Genomic DNA, 27,535 nt, shown 5'->3' on the forward strand with positions numbered 1-27,535 from the left:
GCCGGGCGCGGTGGCTCACGCTTGTAATCCCAGCACTTTGGGAGGCCGAGGCAGGCGGATCATGAGGTCAGGAGATCGAGACTACGGTGAAACCCCGTCTCTACTAAAAATACAAAAAAAAATTAGCCGGGCGTAGTGGCGGGCGCCTGTAGTCCCAGCTACTCGGAGAGGCTGAGGCAGGAGAATGGCGTGAACCTGGGAGGCGGAGCTTGCAGTGAGCCGAGATTGCGCCACTGCACTCCAGCCTGGGTGACAGAGCGAGACTCCGTCTCAAAAAAAAAAGAAACCAGAGAGTAGTTAGGGATTTCCATGTTCTCAGGAGTAGGGATTATGAGGCAATTTGTATTCCTGAACACCCAAGAATCTATTTTACTTACACTACACATAAGGACTGTGGGAAACTCTACTTATCAGACCACTGTGATAAGCACTACATCCAGGTGTTAAAAGACTAACATCATGGTGTTCCCTGGCTGTCACTCTCACAACCCCTGCACCAACCACAGGTGAACAAATGTTCATCCAGTGTTTAAGTTCTGGAAACTGTAAGAAAACACATAAATGGAGAAAACAAATGGGCAAAAACAGGAATGCTATTTTTAACATATGTAAAGAAAGAAACAGCTTCTCAAAAGGCTCATATACCAAAAAGAGGAAATACACAAAGAGTTACATGGTGGTTATTAAGAAAAAATTTACAGCCAAAAACAAGTTGATACTTACATGGCCTTTTCTGCATTTCGGGCCTGGAAAGAGAGAAAAGAGAAGAAAAATGTCCATGTTTAAAATATATTTTTTTCTTGCCATTTACTTTTTAGTGAAAAGTTTTACAAGAATACAATCACAAGCAAACCACTTGAAGTACTATATGAACAACAATAAACAAAAATCAAAAGATGTCCAAATCCTGTGACCAAGGCTGCTCCTCCCTCTACTTAAAATCTTTACTCCTCCACTGACACTAACACCTTGTATCTGGCTAACTTGCATTATTCTTCCTTCAAATTTTACTTGTGTCATGACCACCCAGAACATTATTCTGTGACCCCTTCTTCCCAGTTAGGCTGGTGTCCTCTATCAAGGATTATACTTACTGTGGCATTTAACACCCAGCATCACAATTGCCTGTTCCCTGCCAGTGGTATTTGGGGAAAATAAGTCTGAAGACTGCCTTTCGTAAAGTAAGTTTTATGTAAGTACTGTCACACTAAATGTCAACTCAATTATCCCTGAAACACAGTGTCCGACAGAGAACGAGTTTTCTGGGTTGTAGTCTAGGTAGAAAGAGTCCTGGCTAAGTCAGGGACTTACATTCCCAGTTCTTCCACTTACCATCTGTGAGAAGTAGTCTCTCTATCACTCAGTTTCCCCATCTTTACAATAGAGATCATACCTCATCTTACAGAGCTGTCACGATATCTTCATGAGACAAATACACCAGGCATGCAATTTATAGACACTCAGCAAAATCGAGTTCAATTGAAATCTCTTTTGAGATTCTCTCCTTCAACTGACACAGAAACAAACTTGGCAAATGCTTGGTAGATAGGCGAACACAGCAGTAATTTGGGATATACCTTCTCACAGAAACGGCTACTACTTTTTTTTTTTTTTTTTTTTGAGACGGAGTCTCGCTCTGTCGCCCGGGCTAGAGTGCAGTGGCGCGACCTCGGCTCACTGCAAACTCCGCCTCCCGGGTTCACGCCATTCTCCTGCTTCAGCCTCCCGCGAAACCGCTACTTCTATTCCACTGGTTTCTCTCTTTTTCTTGGGAGCTTGTGCTCATCAATCTACAATGGCTTCCAATATATCTCTTATAACCTAACCGTGACACCCCGTGTTTCTTATAGGGGCTTCACTTAATGAAAATAAAACAGTAGCCAATATTACAGTAACCAATCATCATCTTTGTACCGGCACTACGTGTATTCTTATATTTACATGTCGTAAATGCCTCTTGAAGAAATAAAGAAACCAACAAATGACGCCAGACCACAGAGAGCACACCCTCATAGAACACTTTCTGTCTATGCCATTCATTTATTCAATAGTTACTGAACATCTGCAACGCCTCTGTGTCAGACATTAAGGAAGCAATAAGGAAAAGACCCTACCCTCGTGATGTCTGTATATTATGGAGCAGACTGAGAACGGACATAAATGAAATAATCCCAGAAACATATAGTCACAACTGCTCTTAATCTTCTCTGGTATTTAGGGACAAACAGCCGGCCCACACTATGCACCGTAACTCGGAGCGGGACCTAGCGCTTCTCTGTGTCTCAATTTCCTTCAGGTTAACGTAAAGAGCTTCATCCGGATTAAAACTGTCCAGGACGGTAAAGCGGCTCCCGAGTTTCCAGTTTTCCAATTTGTGACAGCTAACCGAGGCAGGAAGAGAATCCCCTCGTTACACCAAGGAACCTGAAGCCCTCAGCACTGCACGCCTGAGACTCTACCGAATGAGCACCCCAGGTGGACTGGGCGCCCCCCGTGCCCGCCCGCACATTCACTCGCTCCCTCACCCGCCCACCCTACTCACCATGGTGATGCTAAGGGCGCCGTCCTGGAGCCCCGCGGCCCCTGTCCAAGAAACTCCACAGGCCCAGAAGACGCCGACGCTCACAGGACCTGAAGATTCTAACTACCCACAGACACTGGCGTTTTGTCGGAAACGTAAAGGAAAGGGACCGGAGGTGAACTGGAGTACCGGAAGTGCCCAGACGAAGCGGAAACTCACAGGAACTGAAGATTCTAACTGCCCACAGACACTGTTTTGTCGGAAACGTAAAAGAAAGGACAGGAAGTGAACGGGAGTACCAGAAGTGCCCAGACGAAGCCGACGCTCACAGGAACTGAAGATTCTAACTGCCCACAGAGCCTGATGTTTTGTCGGAAACGTAAAAGAAAGGGACCGGAAGTGAAAGGGATGACCGGAAGTGACAGGCATGACCGGAAGTGACAGGGAGGGCCGGAAGTGAAAGGAAGGACCGGAAGTGAAAGGGAGATCCGGCCGGAGATTGGGAGAGAGGAAATTCCGGCGCTCCGGCATGTGATCGGGCTTGCGCAGAGGGGCTGGCCGTTTTCGGACTCAGCCCAGGCGGCGGGTCTTAGCTTTGGAAACAGGCGGTACAAAATGTCTTTCGTTCACTATCGGTACTGCGGGAGCAGGCGGCGCTGGGCGCGGTTATGTGGAAGGCTGAGTTATTGCCGCTACTCTAATCCCACTGGCTTCCTTCTTGGTTCTTCTGTGAGAACAAATATCCCCTTTTGGAAATTACTCGACCTCATCTCTGCGACGAGGGATCTACGGCCCTGGCAGCTCCCCTAGTGGGAGCTGGAGTGTGCGTCCTGCAGGAGTTGGAGCTGGCCGGGCTTCGTAAACTTCTTCACGTTTCCCTGTCACTTCTTAGGGCCATTTCTAGTTTTTCTGAGCTGGTCTGTTGGAACCGCGGGGCCTTTCAGAGCTGGACGATGCTTGAGGTCATCCTTTTTTAAAATAAAAATTTAAGTTCCAGGCAAAAAGTGCCACTTAGGGGAGGAGAGTGGTTGGATGAGTGCGGTCACTGTGTCCTGAGCACATTGCTGGGACCAGAAGATCGTTAGACAAGGACCAGGAAGACAGCAGAGGTCCCTGGTAGGAGACGTTCTAATGGTTACTCCCGCATGGTGTCAGCAACGAGGGGAACTGTGGTGGGGAATTCAGGTGAGGGCCCGCAGCAAATTCAGTTACAGCCGCTTTCCCCTTTCAAGCATGGTGCCTCAGCTGCAGGGACTCCCTCCACCACGGGACCTAACTAGTGATGGGCAACCTAGCAGCAGCCAGGAGGCACAAGCCAAAGAGAGAAGCAGCTGACATGTGGTTCAGGATCAGACAGGACAGGAAAAGTACTTAGAATAGTCACCAGAATCTCATACCTGAAATATGACAAGTTTTAAGTGGGCATACGACCACCCACTACAGACCCCATCCTCCCACCTGTCTGGTTTATGATTTATAATGGCCAATGAGAATCGAATCAGAGGAATGTGTGTCACTTAGATGAAGCCATGACAAAAATATACATCCCTTACCCTTTTCCTTTCTCTGCTGACTGACAGGTGTCCATGGGATCAGCCAACCTGAATTCAGAAATGGAAGTATTGTGAAGATGCCAGAGTCTCCCCCTCCCAGCCCTGGAACACTGAGCTCTGCAAAATGAGAAAAATAAAAACATGTCTTAAGGCCTCTGCATTTGGGGGTCTTTTGTTCAAGCAGCTTAACTTTTACCTTAAATACCTGATCTGAAACAAGCAGGGTCATTCCTCACTCAAATGAGGCCTTCTCAACATGTCCATACCACCTTTATCCATTAAGTCGCTGACTCTAGGATGCAGAGATCACATATTAACAGGATTCAAGAGGTGTTACCTATGTTGTCCTAGCATCTACTCCCCATACCCACTTATCTGTTCCATTTGGGGAGCCCTCTGGTTGTGGGGAAGGGAACTACATCCCCAGCTTTAAGTATGGATCAAGCGCTAGATTAAGCTAATCCATCCATCCCATCTCCCTAGGCATAGTGACTGGTAGGCTTAAGACCCAAGCTGACCTAGTCAGAATGAGTCTTGAGATCTGCTTGCAATGCTGGAGAAAATAGATCCTGCTGGATGTCAGAAAAAAGGTAATACCGTCAGCCACTTTAGAGCTCAGGAGACAAGATTTAGTGTTTGGTGATATCATTGGGTGGACGAGAATAAGGCTTTGCCTCGAGCCCACTTAAATCTTTAGTTATGTGAAGATTTATGTAAAATTCTTTAGGGTTGCAACCAATAAGAGTCAGACCTATCTTGCCAGTCTGCTAAATGGCCTTCCTTTCTCTGCTCACACTGATCTTGCCTTTGTTCATGAGGCTCCTTTTGCCTGCAGCACCCCATCCTTTATCCCCCCTGCCACTTGACTAATCTGACTGGTTGATGCCTACTTACCATTTGAGACAGTTTAAACATCCGGGATTCCAATCCCAACTATGATCTGTCATTGGATCACATCACTAATCCTAAAGCAGCAGTTGTAAACTGGCCAGCAGGCTGGATTTGGCCAACGAAGCTGCTATGATTTACATCTGGTTACAAAAATTAGAAAATCTCACAGATGCTGATGTGAGACAACATTGAGCCTACATTCCCGAACAGCAACCACACAGGTGAAAAAAATCTGGTTTTATTAGTTCATGTATTTTAAGTGGGATAGAATAATACATCAAATTGGGTGAAAAAAACTAATATTAAAAAGGTATTTTCCGGCTTCAGGCAGGACTTTTGCCTAACATTCACATATATGTCCCCTAGCATCCATGTAAGTGCCTCAAATGTTGTCCTCCACTAAACATGGATTCACTGGAGAGCAGGTATTGCAGGCAGAAAAACAGCCCCCCAAAATGTTCACATCCTAATCTCTGAAACCTGTTAGTATGTTACCTTACATGGCAAAAGGGATTTAGCAGGTTCAGTTAAGAAGCTTGAGATAGGGCTGGGTGTGGTGGCTCATGCCTGTAATGCTTTTGGGAGGCTGAGGCGGGTGGATTACCTGAGGTCATTAGTTCCAGACCAGCCTGTCCAACATGGTGAAACCTCATCTCTACTAAAAATACAAAAATCAGCTGGACACGGCGGTGAATGCCTGTAATCCCAGCTACTCAGGAGGCTAAGGCAGGAGAATCGCTTGAACCCAGGAGGTGGAGGTTGCAGTGAGCCAGATCACACCACTGCACTCCAGCCTGGGCAACAGAGTGAGACTCTGCCTCAAAAAAAAAAAAAAAAAAAAAAAAAAACATTTGAGGCCGGGTGCCGTGACTCATGCCTGTAATCCCAGCACTTTGGAAGGCCAAGGTGAGTGGATCACAAGGTCAGGAGATCGAGACCATCCTGGCTAACACGGTGAAACCACGTCTCTACTAAAAATACAAAAAATTAGCCGGCTGTGGTGGGGGGGTGCCTGTAGTCCCAGTTACTCGGCAGGCTGAGGCAGGAGAATGGCGTGAACCCGGGAGGCAGAGCTTGCAGTGAGCCGAGATTGCACCACTGCACTCCAGCCTGGGCAACAGAGTGAAACTGTCTTCAAAAACCAAAACAAAAAACAAAACAAAAAAGATTTGAGACAGAAAGATTATTTCGGATTATCCGACAGCCCCAATGCAACCACAAGTATCACAAGTATTCTTTTTTTTTTTGGAGACGGAGTCTCACACTGTCGCCCGGGCTGGAGTGCAATGGCGCAATCTCAGCTCACTGCAACATCCGCCTCTCGGGTTCAAGTGATTCTCCTGACTCAGCCTCCCAAGTAGCTGGGTGACAGGTGCCCACCACCATGCCCGGCTAATTTTTGTATTTTAAGTAGAGACGGGGTTTCACCATGTTGGCCAGGCTGGTCTCAAACTCCTGACCTCAAGATCACCCCCCTCACCTCCCTAAAGTGCTGGGATTACAGGCATGAGCCACTGCACCCGGCCAATCACAAGTAAACTTGTAAGAGGGGGGCCAGGCCGGGCGCGGTGGCTCACGCTTGTAATCCCAGCACTTTGGGAGGCCGAGGCGGGCAGATCACGAGGTCAGGAGATCGAGACCACGGTGAAACCCCGTCTCTACTAAAAATACAAAAAAATTAGCCAGGCGTGGTGGCAGGAGCCTGTAGTCCCAGCTACTCGGAGAGGCTGAGGCAGGAGAATGGCGTGAACCCGGGAGGCGGAGCTTGCAGTGAGCCGAGATTGCGCCACTGCACTCCAGCCTGGGCGACAGAGCGAGACTCCGTCTCAAAAAAAAAAAAAAAGATTTCACAAAAGTATCAATGCGCTGATACTTTGGGTAATTTGGAATAGAATACATGCATTTTGTATGTGAAATGGATGTGAAACTTTGGAGTCCAGAAGCCAGACAGAATAGTACCCTCCCAAAGATGTAAATTTTCTAACATCCAAACACTAGCAGCCAAACAACCAGAAACCACCATGATGATCTGAGATAGCATTCTACCCAGCACTTTGGGAGGCCAAGGCAGGAGGACTGCTTGAGCCCAGGAGTTTGAGACCAGCCTGGGCAACAGAACAAGACTCTGCCTTGAATAATATGTAACAGGCAGGCCGGGCAAGGTGGCTCATGCCTGTAATCCCAGCACTTTGGGAGGCCAAGGCGGGCGGATCACCTGAGGTCAGGAGTTCAAGACCAGCCTGGCCAACATGGTGAAACCCTGTCTCTACTAAAAATATAAGAATTAGCCAGGCGTGGTGGCAGGCACCTGTAATCCCAGCTACTCGGGAGGCTGAGGTAGGAGAATCGCGTGAACCCAGTAGGCAGAGGTTGCAGTGAGCCTAGATCGCGCCATTGTACTCCAGCCTGAGCAACAAGAGTGAAACTCCACCTCAGAAAAAAATAATAAAAAAAATAGGCCGGGCATGGTGGCTCACACCTGTAATCCCAGCACTTTGGGAGGCCAAGGTGGGTGGATCACCTGAGGTCACGAGTTAAAGACCAGCCTGGCCAACACGGTGAAACCCTGCCTCCACTAAAAATACAAAAATTAGCTGGGCGTGGTGGTGCACACCTGTTAATCCCAGCTACTTGCGAGGCTGAGGTGGAAGAATCACTTCAACCCGGGAGGCGGAGGTTGCAGTGAGCCGAGATAGCACCACTGCACTCCACCCTGAGCAACTGAGCGAGATTCCGTCTCAAAAAAAAAAAAAAAAAAAAAATTAGCCAGGCTTGGTGGTGGGCACCTGTAATCCCAGCTACTAGGGGGGCTGAGGCAGGAGGATTGCATGAACCTGGGAGGCGGAGGTTGCAGTGAACAGAGATTGTGCCACTGCACTCCAGCCTGGGAAACAGGGCGAGACTCTGTCAAAAAAAAAAAAAAAAAAAAAAAAATGGAAGGGAGGGAGGGACAGACAGAAGGAAAAAAGAAAAGAATGAGCACACATTAATTCCTGGGAGTCTTCTCCCCTGAGCTTGCATTTTAAATGATTTAGAATTCTTCCATTAATTGTTCCTAATAACTGAAGTCATCCAGGATATCTATCATCCATGGCTCTCAAACCGTAAAAACCACTTAGTACAAGATTAATGGGGAACTTCAAGATGAATGGACAAAACTGAAATCACCGAACCAACTGATTATGATCACCAAAACTAAAACCTGACATTTTGCACCTCTTGATATGATGCAACAGGAAGCACACTGCATTTCCTGTGATATATTTTTGTCTAAAAGAAAGAAAAAGAGGTCGGGTGAAGTGGCTCACGCCTCTAATCCCAGCACTCTGGGAGGCTGAAGCAGGCAGATCATTTGAAGTCCGGGGTTGGAAACCAGCCTGGCCAACATGCAGAAACCCCATCTCTAGTAAAAATACAAAAGTTAGCCCGGTATATTGCTTGAACCCGGGAGGTGGAGGTTGCAGTGAGCCAAGATCACGCTCCCACAGCACTCCAGCCTTAGCGACAGAGCGAGATTCCAATGCAAAGGAAAAAAAAAACTAGCCTGCCGTGGTGGCAAGGCACCTATAATCCCAGCTACTTGGGAGGCTGAGGCAGGAGAATTACTTGGGAATCAGAGGTTGTAATGAGCCGAGATAGCGCCACTACACTCCAACCTGGGCAACAAGGCAAGACTGTCTCAAAAAAGAAAGAAAAAAAAAAGAACAGAACATATATATATATATATATATATAGGTTTATATATACGTAAAATCAACCTTCTGAATTTACCATTTTACAAAAATCACGGGGATTAAAAATCATGTGAAACAATATCACAATGATACAATCAGCCAAATATAGGTCATAGGATCAACCTCAGGTTTTCTTCAGTAAAGACAAGAAACTGTTAAGAGACTTAGATATTTAAGAGACATTACAAAACACATGTATACAGAGCATTTGGATCTCGATTCAAAAAAAAACAAATTAGAAAAAATATTTTCATCAAGTGAAGAAAAAAAATTTTTTTTTTGAGACGGAGTCTCGCTCTGTTGCCCAGGCTGGAGTGCAGTGGCGGGATCTCGGCTCGCTGCAAGCTCCACCTCCCGGGTTCACGCGATTCTCCTGGCTTAGCCTCCCCAGTAGCTGGGACTACAGGCGCCCGCCACCATGCCCGGCTAATTTTAAGTGAAGAAAATTAAACACAGACTTATTCATGCCACTAAAGAATTACTAGGCTGGACACAGTGGCTCTTGTGTATAATTCCTGCACTTTAGGAGGCAAAGGCAGGAGGATCACTTCAGGCCAGTAGTTTCAGAGCAGCCCAGGCAACATAGCAAGACTTCATCTCTTTTTTTCTTTTTTTTGGAGGCAGAGTCTCGCGCTATCCCCCAGGCTAGAGTGCAGTGACACGATCTCGGCTCACTGCAACCTCCACCTCCCAGGTTCAAGTGATTCTTCTGCCTCAGCCTCCTGAGTAGCTGGGATTACAGAGACTGCCACCACACCCCGTTAATTTTTGTATTTTTGGTAGAGATGGGGTTTCGCCATGTTGGCCAGGCTGGTGTTGAATTCCTGACCTCAGGTGATCCGTCTGCCTCGGCTTCCCAAAGTGCTGGGATTACAAGCGTGAGCCACGGTGCCTGGCTGCAAGACTTCGTCTCTACCAAAAAATTAAAAAATTAGCCGGGCTTGGTGGCACACACCTGTAGTCCCAGCTACTATGGAGGCTGAAAGTGGGAGGATCCCTTGAGCCCAGGAGTTGAAGGCTACAGGGAGCTATGGTTAAGACACTGCACTCCAGCCTGGGTGCCCATAGCAAGACTCTCTCAAAAAAAAAAAAAAAAAAAAAAAAAGGCAAAAACTTTAAGCTGAACCTAATAATTTGGCCTCTAGACCAGGAAATACAGAGATATAGAAAAACAAGTTAAATGATACCATAAGGAAACCAGTAAACAGAGGACATTCCAAAAAAATTGTTATAGCCTCCTAACAGTTAAGTTAGGAGAGTAAGACAAACTAAAGAAACCGATTAATCTGGCCGGGCACAGTGGCTCACGCCTGTAATCCCAGCACTTTGGGGGGGCTGAGGTGGGCGGATCACTTGAGGTCAAGAGTTAGAGACCAACCTGCCCAACAGGGTGAAACCCTGTCTCTACTAAAAAAAAATTAGCTGGGCTTGGTGGCAGGCAGCTGTTATCTCAGCTACTCAGGAGGCTGAGGCACGAGAATTGCTTGAACCCAGGAGGCGCAGGTTGCAGTGGGCCAAGGTCATGCTACTGAGCTCCAGAGCGAGACTCCTTCTCAAAATAAGAAAAACACATTAACCTAATGCAACTCATAAACGCTGACTGGATCCTGGTTTGGAAAAAGTAGCTACATAACACTTCTTAGACACAATTATGCTATTTGAATATAGTATATCAGATACTAGTGAATAATGTTTAGATACATTAAGTATAATGGTATTGTTAAATCTAGATCGAGAACATATACGGGTTCATTGTACTGATTTTTTTTTTTTTTTTTTTTTGAGACAGAGTCTGTCTGTTCCCCAGAATGGAGTGCAATGGCGCCAATCTTGGCTCACTGCAACCTCTGCCTCCCAGTTCGAGGTATTCTCCTGCCTCAGCCTCCTGAGTAGCTGAGAAGGCATGTGACACCACACCTGGCTAATATTTGTATTTTCGGTAGAGATGGGGTTTCCCCATGTCGGCCAGGCTGGTCTCCAACTCCTGACCTCATGATCCACCCATCTTGGCTTCCCAAAGTGCTGGGATTACAGGCGTAAGCCACCGCGCCCAGCATGACTCCTTTTAATTAGCTGATTTCTCTGTAAAATATACATTTTCATGTTGCATTTGCTTTCCAGTCATCATGGTCAATGCAAATAAATTTTATCTTATAAAGGAACACTTTGTGGTCTCCTGTGAATAGGTCCTTATGTTGTTTCAAAAGGTCTCAAAAGGCAATTAAAGTACTACAAATTCAGCACAAGGAATGGGTGCATGAAGCAAAGGAGTTCTAAATTTTGACCAACCCACTTTACTTTTTCCCTTCCCAACACATAAAGCTGTGATTAACGCAGGAGAAAGTATTTTTTTTTTTTGAGACGGAGTCTCGCTCTGTCGCCCAGGCTGGAGTGCAGTGGCGCAATCTCGGCTCACTGCAAGCTCCGCCTCCCGGGTTCACGCCATTCTCCTGCCTCAGCCTCTCCGAGTAGCTGGGACTACAGGCACCCGCCACCACACCCGGCGAATTTTTTTTTTTTTTTTTTTTCATTTTTAGTAGAGACGGGGTTTCACTGTGGTCTCGATCTCCTGACCTTGTGATCCGCCCGCCTTGGCCTCCCAAAGTGCTGAGATTACAAGCATGAGCCACCGCGCCCGGCTGGAGAAAGTATTATTAACGAGAACTAAGCTGACCTAAAGAGCCATAACAACATATCCCATTTGCTATGTTTTAGGTTTTCCTACATGAGGCCCAGAATTTGGGGGGAAATAACTCCATGTGCACACCAGCCCCCAAACCTCATTTAACAGTGATGCCTTCAAAAATAAGTCTTTCCCCCAACCTAACAGTGATGCCTTCGAAAACAAGTCTTTCCTTATGCTGTTTCATACATATGGTAGAAAATAAAATTGTCAAGATATTTATTGTGTTAACATGAGACATACAATTTGCTCAGTAAAAATAGCACATGAAAAAATATTATAAGCTTATATTCATAAAGAAATGAGTATGTTATTACCTCTTTTTCTTGCTTGCTCGGGACTATTAATTTGACAAGATTGGAATGTGCACAGCACAGCTGAGACACCACCATTTTAACACTGAATCACTATACCATGAACTGACAGAACCCTGCAAGAAGGATGAAAAACTCATACCCAAAGGAAAGAATCACATGGAGGGGGAAAATTAACTAAATGGAAAAAGTATATGACGCTAACTGCATTTAATTTCAAAGTGGGGGGAAACAGAGGACATGCGGAGTGAATAATGGTTGAAGTTCCAGGCTCTAACTGTACATCCTCAAGTAAATTAAGTTTAACTCATCTATTAAAAAGTGAGTTAAAACAGATGAGTTTTAAGGTCCATCTCAACTCTAAATGAGATACTAGCAAAAACAAGGAATCCACCACTTCAGATCCTTATGAAACCCAGGAAAAGATGGGCACAGTGGATCACCTGAGGGCAACAGTTGGAGACCAGCCTGACCAACACGGTGAAACCCCATCTCTACTAAAAATAACAAAAATTAGCTGGGTGTGGTGGCGGACACCTGTAATCCCAGCTATTTGGGAGGCTGAGGCAGGAGAATTACTTGAACAGGGTGTGGGGGTGGGGGGTGGAGGCTGCAGTGAGCTGAGATCGCACCATTGCACTCTAGCCTGGGCAACAGAGCGAGACTCTGTCTCAAAAAAAAAAAAAAAAAAGCCCAGGAAAAACACAAAACACTAAAACAACAATGATATTAAAACTGTTCAGAATCGGCTGGACACGGTGGCTCGTGCCTGCAACACTAGCACTTTGGATGGGGGGCAAGTGGATCACCTGAGGTCAGGAGTTTGAGACCAGCCCCACCAACTTAATGAAACCCAGTCTCTACTAAAAATACAAAAAACTAGCAGGGGGTGGTGGCGGGTGCCTGTAATAATCTCAGCTACTCAGGAGGCTGAGGCAGAAGAATTGCTTGTACCCGGGAAGTGGAGGTTGCAGTGAGCCAAGATCACGTCACTATACTCCAGCCTGGGCAACAGAGCGAGACTCCGTCTCCAAAAAACAAAACAAAACCACCACCACCAAAAAACCTGTTCAGACTGAACACAGAACTCAAGGGCATTATTATAATAAATTACAAAGTGAATTTTCTATAGCTTTGCAAAAGTATCTAAATCCCATACATCCTTTTAACAGCAATTTTCATTATTGAAGACATAAGTACAAAAAGAAAAGTCCAAACTGTCAGCTTTCAGTCCTCCACATTCCCCTCTTTAATATGGTATTTTGCACTATATACATTAATGAAAATTTGAAACAAACAAAAAGAACTTTAGTCAAACTCCCCTTCCTCCTCCAGCTTTATTGGAATAGTTTAAAATTACATTTCTATTTTCTAGGACTTCAGTTGCTCTTTCCATCTGACTTTTAAAAACTGATTACAGCAAATGAAACACAGTTGTCTAAGTGATATAGTATACAAAAATAACATCTTGATTTCTGTGAAAATGCATTTCTCTGCAATTCCTGAATAGCTCCAAATTATGCTAACTCTGAGCATTGATGTTTACTCTGGGTTTTAGATTTAGTCTTTGAAAATAATGTGTTCTAAACCTTTGCCATCACCATCTATGTGTCCAACATCAACACTGATGAAGTTGTTCCTGTTTAGGCTTTTATTCCGATTTCTCTCGAACAGCCATTAACACGCATGTTTATCTTTTTGTTTACTCCCACTCAACTGTATGTTCTATGTAGGGCCTGATATAGATGTTACTTGATGTTATTTAATAGCTACTGAGGTCAGACAATCCAAGGCCATCATTATACTAAAATTAAAGTTATTTATGGAAGTTCATAGACACTTCCAGAATTGGTTTTACCTCCTACATGGGAACATGTTCAAGAAACCCAGGACGGGCTTACTGGTCTGACTCAACTCTTCCCATTCATCAATCCCTATTCACCAGTGGCACGGAAAGGGGGTTCTTTAACAAAGCATTATACATAACACCTCTACCAAACTAAACATAAACTTTTTTTGTAGTTAAATGCAGAAAGTCGGTTTTTTTCCACCCCTTTCCTCCTTTTACACGGCAAGTAAAGCTCACTGGCCTGGGAGTTGCCTCTATCTGCCAACCTTTGGCCAGTGAAGAGGATTCAGAGAAAATAATACAACCATCAATCAGAAAAAGGAGGGGCGACAAAGGAAAATAATTAGGCTGTAGCCTCAATTGTGCATTCCCGTGCAAGGTGCCCTGACTCGCCACAGCGGTAACAGTTGACTTCACTTGTCTTGCTGCAGTTGATGGCTACATGACCAGTTTCACCACACCTAAAAAAGAAATTAAAATAGTTTTCACAATGGGCCTCAGAACAAAACTGTCTACCAAAGCAACAGTCACCATGCAGAACAAAACGCCTGATCTTTGTTTTCATGCAATTAACCCCTAAGGTTTCACAGATATGTACACAACAACATTTATCAAATTATACACTTACATGTCACAAACAGGCAAAGATTTCTGGTTACATGATAAAAGATTTATGTATATTACAGAGCTTTCTATGAAGTCTCTGGAAGTTTCAAATTATAACACTCTTACTTTTATATATTAAAAAAGTCCAGTTGTGAAAACTGCCCAGGTACCATAAGCCACAGGATATCAGAGCAGAATACAGAATTATATACAGATAGACTGCCAGTTACATATGCTGAAAATTGGTCTTATCTGGTCACAGCTAACTTTCACTGAATTTACTAAGGCCCGTCTATTTATAGCTAATTCATCTCTGGAAGAATCTCTGCAATGAGTTTTCTTCTAACAACATTCTGACACCTTACCTATAGCACTTCACTTTGGTGCAGTCTTTTTGAATGTGTCCGAATTCTCCACAAGAATAGCATTTCTGCTCATCTGCATGGTCGCAGTCACGAGCCAGATGGCCTGGTTTGCCACAGTTGTAGCAGCATTGCTCTCGCTCTCTCTTGGGCTCCTTGCAGTCCTTGGCAATGTGGCCACCTCTACCGCAGTTATAGCAGGCTTCAACAATAAGGAAAAGAAACAGGCCAAGACTATAGAACCTTTACAAAGTGTTACGTTTTAAATTATACAATACAAAACCTCAAAGGTGGAAATGCTATACACAGTTGCATGTGCTCACCTCTCCAAGCTCTAGAGGGGTATGAAAAGGAAGTGTTAAATACTTACCATCCTCCTGAAGATCACAATCCTTGGCAAGGTGACCAGACTCACCACAGCGATAACAGATGTCTGGAAGAGACGAGGAAACAAACTGGAAACCTGTTTTGAGCAAAAACAAATAATTCGGCTAGTCAGATCAGTCTTGATACTAACAAATACTGAAGTACTTCAAATTTTTCTATTCGACAAAATACCTCTATCCGAGGTAAAACCACCTCTGCCACGGCTTCTCATTCCACGACCACGGCCTCCACCAGTAGGACATTCCCGGGCCCAGTGGCCAGATCGTCCACACTTGAAGCACTCATTGCTGCTCATGGCTGCAGTCAGATCTTTGAAATATTAAAAGTAACAGCATTAAACCACTGAAAGTTCTTTTAACTTTTATTCTCCATTAAATGTATTTTTGGAAAATTATTCTGGGGAAAAAAGCTAGCTAATATATTGGTTAAAAAAATAGCTGGGTGTGGTGGCTCACGCCGGTAATCCCAGCACTTTGGGAGGCCGAGGTGGGTGGATCATGAGATCGAGACCATCTTGGCTAACATGGTGAAACCCCGTCTCTGCTAAAAATACAAAAAATTAGCCAGGCGAGGTGGCGGGCGCCTGTAATCCCAACTACTTGGGAGGCTGAGGCAGGAGAATAGTGTGAACCCGGGAGGCGGAGCTTGCAGCGAGCTGAGATGGTGCCACTGTACTCCAGCCTGGGCAACAGTGTGACTCCGTCTCAAAAAATAATCACACAACTACATGCTTGGGTATTATAGACCTATTATAATATACACATTAATAGTTATTGATAGAAGTGATGGAATTTACAGGGTTAGGGTCAATGAAAATCCATTATGAGAAATAACTGGTAGTGGCTGGGCACGGTGGCTCATGCCAGTAATCCTAGCACTTTGGGAGGCCGAAGCGGGTGGACCATCTGAGGTCAGGAGTTTGAGACCAGCCTGGCCAACATGGCGAAACCCCGTCTCTACTAAAAATACAAAAAACAGCTGGGCGTGGTGGCATGCGCCTGTAATCCCAGCTACTCGGGAGGCTGAGGCAGAAGAATCGCTTGAACCCGGGAGGTGGAGGTTGCAGTGAGACGAGATCATGCCACTGCACTCCAACCTAGGGGACAAAGTAAGACAGACACACAAACACATACACACACACACACACACACACACACACAAGTTGGCAGTAATATTCACTCATTCCAGGTCCAACTTAATGGACACATCTGCATGGTTATAAGGCCTATATAAGCTTTATTTTGGGCACATAGAAGTAATTTATTTACTCACATCAGAAAATTGGAATAACCCAAACCAATGAAGCTGTAAAATGGATTCTCAGAGTGAGGAGTCAGTGAAGGAAAATACTCTCTTAACCTTAGCACCTGACGTAGTACATAGTTATACTGCAGCACTTGCCTGGTGACTCAGACATTCCTTAGAACAGATATGTTAAAACAAATGCAAGATACAAATCTTATCTCTAGATGGTACAAGTACAGTAGGCCCTCTATATCCATGGGTTCTGCATCCATGGCTTCAACCAACCTCGGAATAAAAATACTCAGTGGAAAAAAGTTGCATCTGTATTGAACATGCAGACTTTTCTTGCCATTATTCCCTAAACAATACAACGTTAACAACTACTTATTCAGCATTTACATTGTGTTAGGTATTGTAAGTAATCTAGAGATGATTTTAAAGTATATGGGAAGATGTGCAAAGGTTGTAATCCAAGTACTACACTATTTTATATCAGGAACTTGAGCATAGGAGGATTCTGGTATCTGAGGGAGTTCGTGGAACCACTTCACAGATACCAAGAGATGACTGTATAATAAAAATAGTAGGAAAACGACCATGAGTTACACCAAAGCGCTAATAATGGCACCTACAGCACTGGGAACATTTGTGTTTTGTTTTCTTTTCTTTTATTCTCCCCTTTCCAAATGTTTCTGTAATGTAATTTTACATTTTAAACAATGCTACTTAGAATTTCATAATAAACTCCTTTAATTGGGTATCATTTTAAAATAAAAATAAAACTCCCACTAAAGCAAATGGATTTTGTACTTCTTATGGAACAATCTAAAAATAAATTGAGGCTATTCTTAAAATAGAATGAAATGGAATAGAACGGAATGAAAACAATGCAACTATATTTTCACACTTCCATATCTAAATATTTTTACCCTTAATTCCACTGTCAAACAATGGCAACAAAGTCGTATTTTAAATATCCTCTCAAACCTAAGCACAGGCACCATCATCTAGAAAACGTATTTCCAACTGAGTAAAACTTGAGTGGATAATCGAATTAGCTAACCCAACCACAGTACCAAAGACCCAAAAGGCAGTCAGAAAAATGGCAAGGTTCTCCACTTTCAGTAACTGTTTAATCATTAACTTGTAGACAAATTTAGTGACTTAAAATTACGCTGAAGTTGAGTTTCAAAAAGTATTCATTGTCAAATATACAAAAGAAAATAACCCAATACTCACCCCAACTCTGTGCAATCTGATTTAGGATAAATTCTTAGAGAAATCTTTCTACTAACTCTTGCCACTTGCCTATGAACATATTACCAAAAAAATTATTTGGCTATGAGTTACTGGTGCTTTCAGATATACAAAACATTTCTAGTCAGAAGAAACAGCCAGTGAAGGATATTAAAAACAGATTTTTACAGAATTTGAAATAGTATCTGCTTTGTAATCATTCTTTTAACTGTACTAGTATTAGCATCCTAAATTATGTGAAGTATTTGCTGGTTTCCACCAGAGAAGAGTCAGAATTAAAAAAAAAAAAAAAAAAACAACGAATGGCAGGCAGGGCATGGTGGCTCACACCTGTAATCCCAGCACTCTGGGAGGCCGAGGAGGATGGTTCACCTGAGGTTGGGAGTTCAAGACCAGTCTGACCAACATGGAGAAACCCCATCTCTACTAAAAATGCAAAATTAGCCCGGCTTGGTGGTGCATGCCTATAATCCCAGCTACTCAGGAGGTGGAGGCAGGAGAATCTCTTGAACCTGGGAGGTGGAGGTTGTTGCAAGCCAAGCAACTGCACTCCAACCTGGGCTACGAGAGTGAAACTCATCTCAAAAAAAAAAAAAAAAAAAAAAAAAAAAAAGCATATAAAATGGTCAAAGAAAAAAAGCTGCTTATGGCACCACTTCCTCCCCATCTTCATTTTGTATCTTCTCCAGTTTAGTCAGATCAGCTTGAGCTCATCTAACTCAAGGAATTATTTGCACATAAATGATTACTTTTACAGTGTAATCCAGACAATTTGCAAGGCCTGAATATCTATAATTTAATATTTAAACAAGATACATATCTTTTAGAAAATACAAAACAAGGATGGGCACAGTGGTTCACACCTATAATCCCAGCACTTTGGGACACCAAGGCAGGAGGATCATCTGAGGTCAGGAGTTTGAGATCAGCCTGACTAACACAGTGAAACTCCATCTCTACTAAAAACACAAAATTAAGGCAGGCACGGTGGCTTACGCCTGTAATCTCAGCACTTTGGGAGGCAGGCGGATCATGAGGTCAGGAAATCAAGACCATCCTGGCCAACACGGTGAAACCCCAACTCTACTAAAATTAAAAAATTACCCGGGCGTGGTGGTACACGCCTGTAGTCCCAGCTACTCGAGAGGCTGAGGCAGGAGAATCGCTTGAACCCGGGAGGTGGAGGTTGCAGGGGGTTGAGACTGGGCCACTGCACTCCAGCCTGGGTGACAGAGCGAGACTCTGTCTTCAAAGAAAGAAAGAAAAAAAAAAAACTATTCTGTAAAACAGATATGCACCTCAGTGGCAAAGGCAGAACTTTACACACTAGAATAGAACAGAAGTTTTGGATGTTTTTCTTTTTTTTTTTTTTCTTTTTGAGACAGTCTCGCTCTCTCACCAGGCTGGAGCACGGTGGCGCAATCTTGGCTGACTGCAACCTTCACCTCCCGGGTTCAAGCGATTCCCCTGCCTCAGCCTCCCGCATAGCTGGGACTATAGGCGTGCACCACCATGCCCGGGTAATTTTTTGTATTTTAGTAGAGACGGGGTTTCACCATGTTGGCCAGGATGGTCTTGATCTCCTGACCTAGTGATCCACCCGCCTTGGCCTCCCAAAGTGCTGGGATTACAGGCGTGAGCCACTGCGCCCAGCCTGTTTTGCCATTTTTAGTCACACATAATTTTGTTTACTAAATTAATGCTAATAAAGAAAAAAAAACACTGTCTTAAAAGAAAAACATTAATAGCCTCCAAATGTCATCAATATGACACATGATTTTAAAAGAGGTCTTTGAGTGGCCTTAGGTACTATGTATGCAATCTGCCCTCTCCTCCCTTTGGCTAACCCTATCACAGTGAATCAGGTGGTCTACGGTTTCACTGGTAACTGGTCCCTTGTGATAGACTTGTCTCTTTAACAACATTATTAAACTAACCACTTTCCACAATGTTTTAGACTCACACTACTTATATTAGGCAGCAGGTCCCCATCCTAGCACTCATCTCATATGAATGTATTTAGTTTAAAGGTCTTTACAGAATTCCATGATATTCCTTACGAAAACTAAAGGTAAGACGGCTGAGAATCATGGCTCCATGAGTCTGTCTCATTGCCTATGACTGCTCCTGGCTGGAATTTCAATGCACTGTCCTGGTCTCCCCTGCTCCTTTTCCACCTGTCACAACTTTTTCCAACCTTCACGGGCCAACTCAAATGCCAACTCTATAAAAGAATCTGACTACATCTCCCAGCCTGGAACTACCCTTCCTATTAAGTCCCAGGACACTCTGTTAATATCTGTCCAATGGCAGTACCATATTGCCTTGTATCATATTCCTTGAAGGTAGAGACCAAGTAATTCACCTTTGAATCATCGAACACCCCATATAGTTATCCTTTTACTAGCCATTATGTTAACTCAGTATTTTAATTCTGGGGGGCAGGGGTCTTTAGTAATTTGGTGAAACTACTGACCTAATCCAATCTAATCCAGTACTAACAACAAAGCACCTAAATTATTGCTATCAGTCACAAGAGTTACTGCACCATTAAAGTAATGATGTATTCTCAATTTTGTACTCACTAAGGACTGACTACAGTCACTCTCTGAAACTCTCAGCTTTCTGAAATCATAGGTAAGATTCTGCCCAGATGAATTTAGGATCCACAACTTTCAGCTTCTGACAGGGATTAGGGCCAACCACTCAAAGGACATTCCCAATGTAATTATTTTTAAAATCCAGTAACAGAAGTATCTTCTACTTGTAAATGCTATTTTGGGGATTCCAATCTATAATAAAGCAAATACTAGAAAATATCAAAGGAAGAAAGCTGCTGAATCATAAAACCATGAAAATTAGATTTTTTTCAGATTATCTAACATAATCCCCACGTGTGGCTGAGAAATTTACACCCAAGACAACTAAAAAAGCCAGCAGCCACGGCCAGGCGCGGTGGCTCACACTTGTAATCCCAGCACTTTGGGAGGCCGAGGCGGGTGGATCACGAGGTCAGGAGATCGAGACCACGGTGAAACCCCGTCTCTACTAAAAATACAAAAAATTAGCCGGGCGTGGTGGCGGGCGCCTGTAGTCCCAGCTACTCGGAGAGGCTGAGGCAGGAGAATGGCGTAAACCCGGGAGGCGGCGCTTGCAGTGAGCCGAGATTGCGACACTGCACTCCAGCCTGGGGTGACAGAGCAAGACTCCGTCTCAAAAAAAAAAAAAAAAAATATATATATATATATATATTGTTTTTTACTTTTGTCAGGCAGCAGGAAAACAGTTTCTTCCTTTTGCTAAAAACCACTAATAAAAGGGACCACTTACTGAAGGTTCCTTGCGTTTGTGTTTTCTCTGGAAAAAATTTTTCGTGAAACCTGATATACGTATACTGCACTGATGTAGCCTGCCTGACACTGTAAGAGATTTTGGAACCATACTCAACCTGGGTTAATCAATTAACCCAGTTTAACTACTTGCTGTGTTACCTCAAAGACATCTGACTACCCATCTCTGTCTTATTTGTAAAAGGGAAATCATAAAACTGATGTGTGTGGTAAGAATTGTTACCTTGTGCTTAATAGATATTCAATTTAAAAACCAAAGTTTTGGTCTTCTGAGTACATATTCTTTCCGCTTTTGCCAATTACCTTGGATTGCTTACAGATAGTAGACAGAATTCAGTCCAATGTCTATTACATAGCAGGTTTGGAGTGAGGCTAACTGCTTATACTTGTTTCCCACCTTACAGTCTATTTCCTGAATGGAATGGAGAAGAGATTAAGAGGAGAAAACCTGGTGATTTCCAAATCAGTTCACATTTTCAGCTACCAGACATCAAGATATTTGTCCTAAGTTTCAATTTTTGTGTATCAAATGTTTATGACACAAACCACTTTAAAAGGTGGTAGGAGCACAGGGCATGTCAGGCAAGAGAATAAATGACTAAGACAGTCAAGATAAGGTCTGGGCTGGGCGGGGTGGCCCACGCCTGTAATCCCAGCATTTTGGGAGGCCGAGGCAGATGGATTACCTGAGGTCAGGAGTTCGAGACCAGCTGGCCAACATGGTGAAGCCCTGTCTCTACTAAAAATACAAAAATTAGCTGGACACGGTGGTGCGTGCCTGTAATCCCAGCTACTCAGGAGGCTGAGGCACAAGAATTGCTTGAACCCAGGAGGCAGAGGATGCAGTGAGCCGAGATCGCACCACTGCACTCCAGCCTGGGCAACAGAGCAAGATTCTGTCTCAAAAAAAAAAAAAAAAGATAAGGTCTGATAAGACTTAAGATTCACTGTGAGGAGCCATGTATGCTAAACTAAGAGGTGTAACTATTTTACAAATTTTGAACTTATCTTGGAATTAAAGAAACCACAAATGGTTACTATACCAAATTTGTCTTCCTTAATGTCAGTAATTGTACCATACTATTGATACTAAAAACAAATACAGTAAACTACTAAAATCTAACAGTATGTGGTCAAGACTAACAACCAGGGTTCTAATAAATAGAATGATCATAACTCTGTCCTAGAAAATACACTTAAAATAAAGTAGCAACAGGAAAGTTGGAGATAAAAATGACACTAGCAAAGTAGGGTATGATTCTGGCTATCTTTATTACTTTATATGGTTTTCCTAACACAGCTGTACACATTCACATTTGTATATATCCTTACTTTTCGCAAGCTCAGGGTTATCCCTGACTCATTCATGTTGTTCACTTAACTGCATTTAGACCATATTGGAGCTTTTGCCCTCTGAATGTTTATATGCATACGCATTATTATGCTCCATTAAGTCAGTTTACTGTTCCAACATGGTACTGAAACACTTCAGATTTTTTTTTTTGAGACAGAGTCTTGCTGTCGCCCAGGCTGGAGTGCAGTGGCAGGATCTCGGCTCACTGCAAGCTCCACCTCCCAGGTTCACCCCATTCTCCTGCCTCAACCTCTCGAGTAGCTGGGACTACAGATGCCTGCCACCACGACTGGCTACTTTTTTTTTTTTTTTTTTTGTATTTTTAGTAGAGATGGGGTTTCACTGTGTTACTGTGTTAGCCAGGATGGCCCAGATTGTTTTAATAAAAACAAACTACGGGGCCAGGTGTGGTGGCTCACACCTGTAATCCCAGCACTTTGGGAGGCTGAGGTGGGCGGATCACCTGAGGTCAGGAGCTCAGGACCAGCCTGACCAACATGGAGAAATCCCATCTCTACTAAAAACACAAAATTGGCCGGGTGTGGTGGCGCATGCCTGTAGTTCCAGATACTCAGGAGGCTGAGGCAGGAGAATCGCTTGAACCCAGGAGGCAGAGGTTGCGGTGAGCCCGAGATCACGCCATCGCACTCCAGCCTGGGCAACAAGAGCGAAACTCCACCTCAAAGGAAAAAAAAAAAAAAGGCAATGAAAGGAAGCAATATCCTTTCTGTATTACCTGCATTCCAGCCAGAATAGTGGAAAACAGAGTACCTACTCGGGAGCAATTCTATATTTTTATCCTGGTTCCTGAACTTACTGCCTGACCTTGGTTAATTACATCCATTTCCGCCTGCCCTGATTACTTCTTGAAGAGTTTTAATAGCTGGAGATCTATGAGTCAGGCATTAGTAAACATATCTATAATCTTACAACCTCACAAGTTATGTATTCTTGCTCCATTTTAATGACAAACTGAACATCTGACATTGGCCAGGGGCAGTGGCTCATGCCTGTAATCCCAGCACTTTGGGAGGCGGAGGCAGGAAGATCACTTGAGGTCAGCAGCCTGGCCAACATAGTGAAACCCTGTCTCTACCAAATATACAAAAATTAACTGGGCATGGTGGTGCGTGCCTATAATCTCAGCTATTCAGGAGACTGAGGCAAGAGAATCGCTTGAACCCAGGAGGTGGAGGCTGCAGTGAGCCGAGATCATGCCATTTGCACTCCAATGTGGATGACAAAGCGAGACTCCGTCTCCGAAGAAAAAAAAAAAAAAAAAAAACTAAAAAAACAAAAATTAGCCGGGCGTGGTGGCACATGCCTATAGTCCCAGCTACTCAGGAGGCTGAGGCAGGAGAATGGCTTAAACCCAGGAGGCAGAGGTTACAGTGAGCTGAGATTCTGCCATTGCACTCCAGCCTGGGTGACAGAGCAAGACTTTGTCTCAAAAAAAAAAAGTTAAGTGGCAAAGTACACAAAAATGCTATCGTAATATACGACAAAAATGCTATTGTGTAATATTTTTAAGGTAGGGAATTATACCAATTCACTCTCGACTTCAAAATCTTACATAAAGGTATTACTACCATATATCTAGTAATTAAGAAAAAGCCACACACATTTGAATTGTAATGCTGTAAGTATTCATTCTGTATTTCTCTTTAGATAAAAATCAAAGTAAAACTAGAACTGATAGCTTTTAAAAAAATCTAGTCATAATAATTTTGAATTCATTCACATAGGTTCCTTGAATCTTAAAAGATAGATATTTTCTTTAACTTCATGGCAGAACTTAGGAATCTCACCAAACAAACACTGGCAACTTGATTCGCTAGTTAACACCTCATTTGTATTTATGGAGCCATTCCAGGTGATCACTGTAGCACTCTCATATTCCTAATTAACAAAATCCTTCCAATTACAACTTAAAATTTGGTGGCCTCAAGTTCTCACTTTATTATCTCAGTAGTTTTAAACATGAAAATGCTGCATAGCTTACTGCAATCACTCAGTGGCATTCCCTTGCTGCTGCAGCATATGACACTGCCAGAACAGGAGTTCTATTAAGTGAGACAGTAAGGAAAGAGCATTCTCCACAGAGCAGGCCAGGATGCCTTGGCATCATTCTTCTGGCTCTCTATTTACTGTCAGGAAGCTAGGAAGAGAAAAAGGAACCAATCTTTTTTTTTTTTTTTTTTTAATTTTTCATCCCTGCAAGGAAAAAAAAGCAGAATCTCTCTGTGGTCAAATCTTCAGCCAATAGACAAATCATTCCAATTAGTCCAATGGTGGTTTCACTGCTTTTAGGCACCAGTTTGGTACTATCCCATATACATGCCACATATTTTTATTGAACTTTAAAAGACAAGTAGAATTGTCGGCAGGGCACGGTGGCTCAGGCCTGTAATCCCAGCACTTTGGGAGGCCGAGGCGGGTGAATTACCTGAGGTCAGGAGATCGAGACCAGCCTGGCCAACATGATGAAACCCCGTCTCTACAAAAAATACAAAAATTAGCCGGGCATGGTGGCACACGCCTGTAATCCCAGCTACTTGGGAGGCTGAGGCCAATTGCTTGAGCCCGGGAGATGGAGGTTGCAGTGAGCCGAGATTGTGCCACTGCATTCCGGCCTGGCCAACAAAGACTCTGTCTCAAAAAAAAAAAAAAAAAAAAAGACAAGTAGAATTGTCATAAATCATATAACAAAACACATTTATACTTTAAAAAAGACATCTCCCTGCCTGTTCCAGATGTTCAAATGCCAGTTTAAGAAAAACCTGGCCAGGCACGGTGGCTCATGCCTGTAATCCTAGCACTTTGAGAGGCCGAGGGAGTCGGATCACAAGGTCAGGAGTTCGAGACCAGCCTGGCCAACATGGTGAAACCCCGTCTCTACTAAAATACAAAAATTAGCTGGGTGTGGCGGCGGGCGCCTGTAATCCCAACTACTCCAGAGGCTGAGGTCGCAGTGAGCCGAGTTCGCGCCACTGCACTCCAGCCTGCGCGACAGAGTGAGACTCCGTCTCAAAAAAAAAAAAAAAAAAAAGAAAAACCCCTGGTCTTCCACTGATTTGGTTCAAAATATTTTACAGACTGCACCATCTGAAATACATTACCTCTCCTGTTACCAATATGAAAAAAAAGAGGACCTTTGGTTCCTCAGAAAAACACAAACTTATTTTTTTAAAGAAAAACTGTTATCAAGAGATGAAATCTGAAAAACTTAAGTCTTTAATTCTGCCCTTGGGAATTGTAATAAATTATTCCTTTTATATTCCAATACAAAAAGAACTCTTGTAGACAAGAATCAGGCTCAACAAACTAAAAACAGCATGTACCTAGGATCCTGGCAGTTTACAGGTGTTTGATTATCCTTAACCAGAGTAACTCATTAGAAGCATTTAAAACTATTTAGGAGGGGGGAGGGGGAAGCTCAGGAGATAAGGACTACACCTCGTATCTTTTTGAAACCCTGAAAGCTCTACACGCCAGTTATACTGCTTGAGCAAACAAATAACATAAAATTGCTAATTTAAATTCGAATGGAAATAGTAACTGTTACGTTTCACTCCAAAATTGGGTCAAACAATAGGAAAGGGGGAAAAATCTACTTATAAAAATGTAATTTAAAAGCAAGATGGGGATATTCATTAGACCTCCTTCACTCTGAAAAAGACAAAAAACAAATTCAGTTTTGGCTTATCTTACCTCTTCTGAGTCCTTCTGAATAATGCCCGAAACACACTAGCTAAAATCACAGACGATTACTGAGCAATGTTCTCTTTTTACAAGACCCCCAAGACCAGAAACAGTCATTTCCTTTGGAAGTGCCCTGTGGCTGAGGCCATGTGGTTAACATGTGGGAACAAGCACAAGCTTTACCCATAATAAAATCGACACCTAAACCCAAATGTGGACCATTATGCCATTCTAAAATAGGTTCTCACGATATGGAAAAACCTAGATGGAAGGGAGCTAGTTGAATTTCGTGTCTCGTTTGTAATTACATCCGTTTCATTAATCCAAGAAATGATGCAGACTACCGCCCGCTGCTGTGGTTTTGGAGGTTTGACAAATTCGTGTTTTTTCTGGTAATGGCGCTTTTAAAGGATCCCAGCAACTTAAATCGTGTTGACTCAGGGAAAGTGAGCCCCATCAGCCCCTTTTGGAATGGTAATGTAACACAAGCAACTTAGTATTTAAACGACGATAAAAATTCAAGAATCGGGAAACTATCAAGTATAGGGAGTATAAACTCTAAAGGCTCCCAAGTCTTCCAGCAGAGTCTCGCCACCCCAAACACAAAGACTTCTTCAAGAACCCTTTTCTTTCTTCTTTTTCTTTCTTTTTTTTTTTTCTTTAAGACGGAGTCTCTCTCTTGCCCAGGCTGGAGTGTAGTGGCGCGATCTCGGCTCACCACAACCTCCGCCTCCCGGGTTCACGCGATCTCCTGTCTCAGCCTCTCGAGTAGCTGGAACTACACGCGCCCGCCACCACGCCCGGCTAATTTTTGTATTTTTAGTACAGACAAGGTTTCACCATATTGGCCAGGCTGGTCTCGAACTCCTGACCTCGTGATGCGCCCGCCTGGGCCTCTCAAAGTGCTGGGATTACAGGCGTGAGCCTGGGCCTCTCAAAGTGCTGGGATTACAGGCGCCCGGCCTAAGAACCCTTTTCTAAGGCCCCCAAAACCCTTGGCACATGGCCCGCCAGGCGCACGACCCCAGCACATGGCCGGCACGACTATACCCACCCCATCCCCCCTTCATCCGCAGCCGGGAGCCTTTCCCCACCACACGGACTCCTTCCAGTGAGTTCCCGCCAAATCCACCCTCGGTCCCTCATTCCGCGACCCTCGAAGCGTCAGGGCCTCGGCCCCAAGGGCGCACGGGCGGGCCTCCTCTGCCGTAAGCCTGCGGCCTGGGGTGCGGCCCTGGCGCCGAAAGACCCGCATGCTCGGCGACCCAGCTTTCCAGGACAAAGAAAGGACAGAAGTGTCGTCCGACAGCGGTGCGCCAGAAACCCGGGTCCGAGGCGACGGCAGCAGCCGAGCTTCCCGCCTGACGCAGCACGGTGCAGGCCGAAGTGCGGCCGCCATCGCCACCTCGCCGCTCCCTACCCTCTCTGTCCGCCACAGAACCGACCCGCACTGCGGCTCCCTCAGCGCCGACCCCCTCCCCCAGCCCTCACCTTCCGCGTCGGTGCGGGCCCGCAGCGGCGGAGACTCGGACGCAGGCCTTGGGAAGACGGCTCGCAAGGTAGAGGCTGTTTATTTTGAGGGTCCTTGCCTGCGCCACACGCGGGTCTGCACACGGCCCCACATACGCCGCTGCGCACGGCTCTTCTCCGCCTCGCCCACGCGGCCAATCAGCGCGCGGGGTTCGGCAGGCCAATCAGAGCCGCCCGCGGGAGGGCCGCCCAGCAGA

General features: G+C 44.3%; 2 protein-coding genes across 5 annotated transcripts in view; both read right to left on the reverse strand.

Moving 5' to 3' along the window:
* Positions 1-2,873, reverse strand: part of ISY1 (ISY1 splicing factor homolog) — a 31,712-nt gene extending 28,839 nt beyond the window's left edge. Inside the window, exons 1-2 of the mRNA XM_004091749.3 lie at positions 2,543-2,873; positions 724-746 (exon numbers count right to left, since the gene is read on the reverse strand). Coding sequence (XP_004091797.1) covers positions 724-746; positions 2,543-2,545 — 26 coding nt within the window. The 5' untranslated portion in view covers positions 2,546-2,873. The remainder of the gene's footprint in view (positions 1-723; positions 747-2,542) is intronic.
* Positions 2,874-12,921: 10,048 nt separating this feature from the next.
* On the reverse strand, positions 12,922-27,525 carry CNBP (CCHC-type zinc finger nucleic acid binding protein). Of its 4 annotated transcripts, none has more exons than XM_004091750.3 (5): positions 27,300-27,525; positions 15,072-15,209; positions 14,884-14,976; positions 14,517-14,715; positions 12,922-14,006 (listed from the first exon to the last, which is right to left on the reverse strand). In XM_004091750.3, the coding sequence occupies exons 2-5, from the start codon at positions 15,193-15,195 to the stop codon at positions 13,889-13,891; spliced, it is 534 nt and encodes a 177-aa protein (XP_004091798.1). In that variant the 5' UTR covers positions 15,196-15,209; positions 27,300-27,525; the 3' UTR covers positions 12,922-13,888. The 4 variants fall into 4 exon arrangements, with proteins under 4 accessions (XP_004091798.1, XP_003279958.1, XP_030657874.1 ...); XM_003279910.4 differs by having other exon boundaries at positions 15,093-15,209; positions 27,300-27,491; XM_030802014.1 differs by having other exon boundaries at positions 14,517-14,718; positions 15,093-15,209; positions 27,300-27,470.
* Between the last annotated feature and the right edge of the window lie 10 nt (positions 27,526-27,535).

This window comes from Nomascus leucogenys, chromosome 21 (genome assembly GCF_006542625.1).
Source record: "Nomascus leucogenys isolate Asia chromosome 21, Asia_NLE_v1, whole genome shotgun sequence".
NCBI classification, from domain to species: Eukaryota; Metazoa; Chordata; class Mammalia; order Primates; family Hylobatidae; genus Nomascus; species Nomascus leucogenys.

Excerpts from the sequence above, each read along its gene's own strand:
- CNBP (XM_030802013.1), bottom strand. The coding sequence starts at position 15,195 with ATGAGCAGCAATGAGTGCTTCAAGTGTGGACGATCTGGCCACTGGGCC. Across the intron at positions 14,977-15,071 it reads TGGTTTTACCTCGGATAGAG|GTTTCCAGTTTGTTTCCTCG; the intron begins GTATTTTGTCGA and ends TGCTCAAAACAG. Across the intron at positions 14,007-14,516 it reads ACCAAAGTGAAGTGCTATAG|GTGTGGTGAAACTGGTCATG; the intron begins GTAAGGTGTCAG and ends TTTCTTTTTTAG.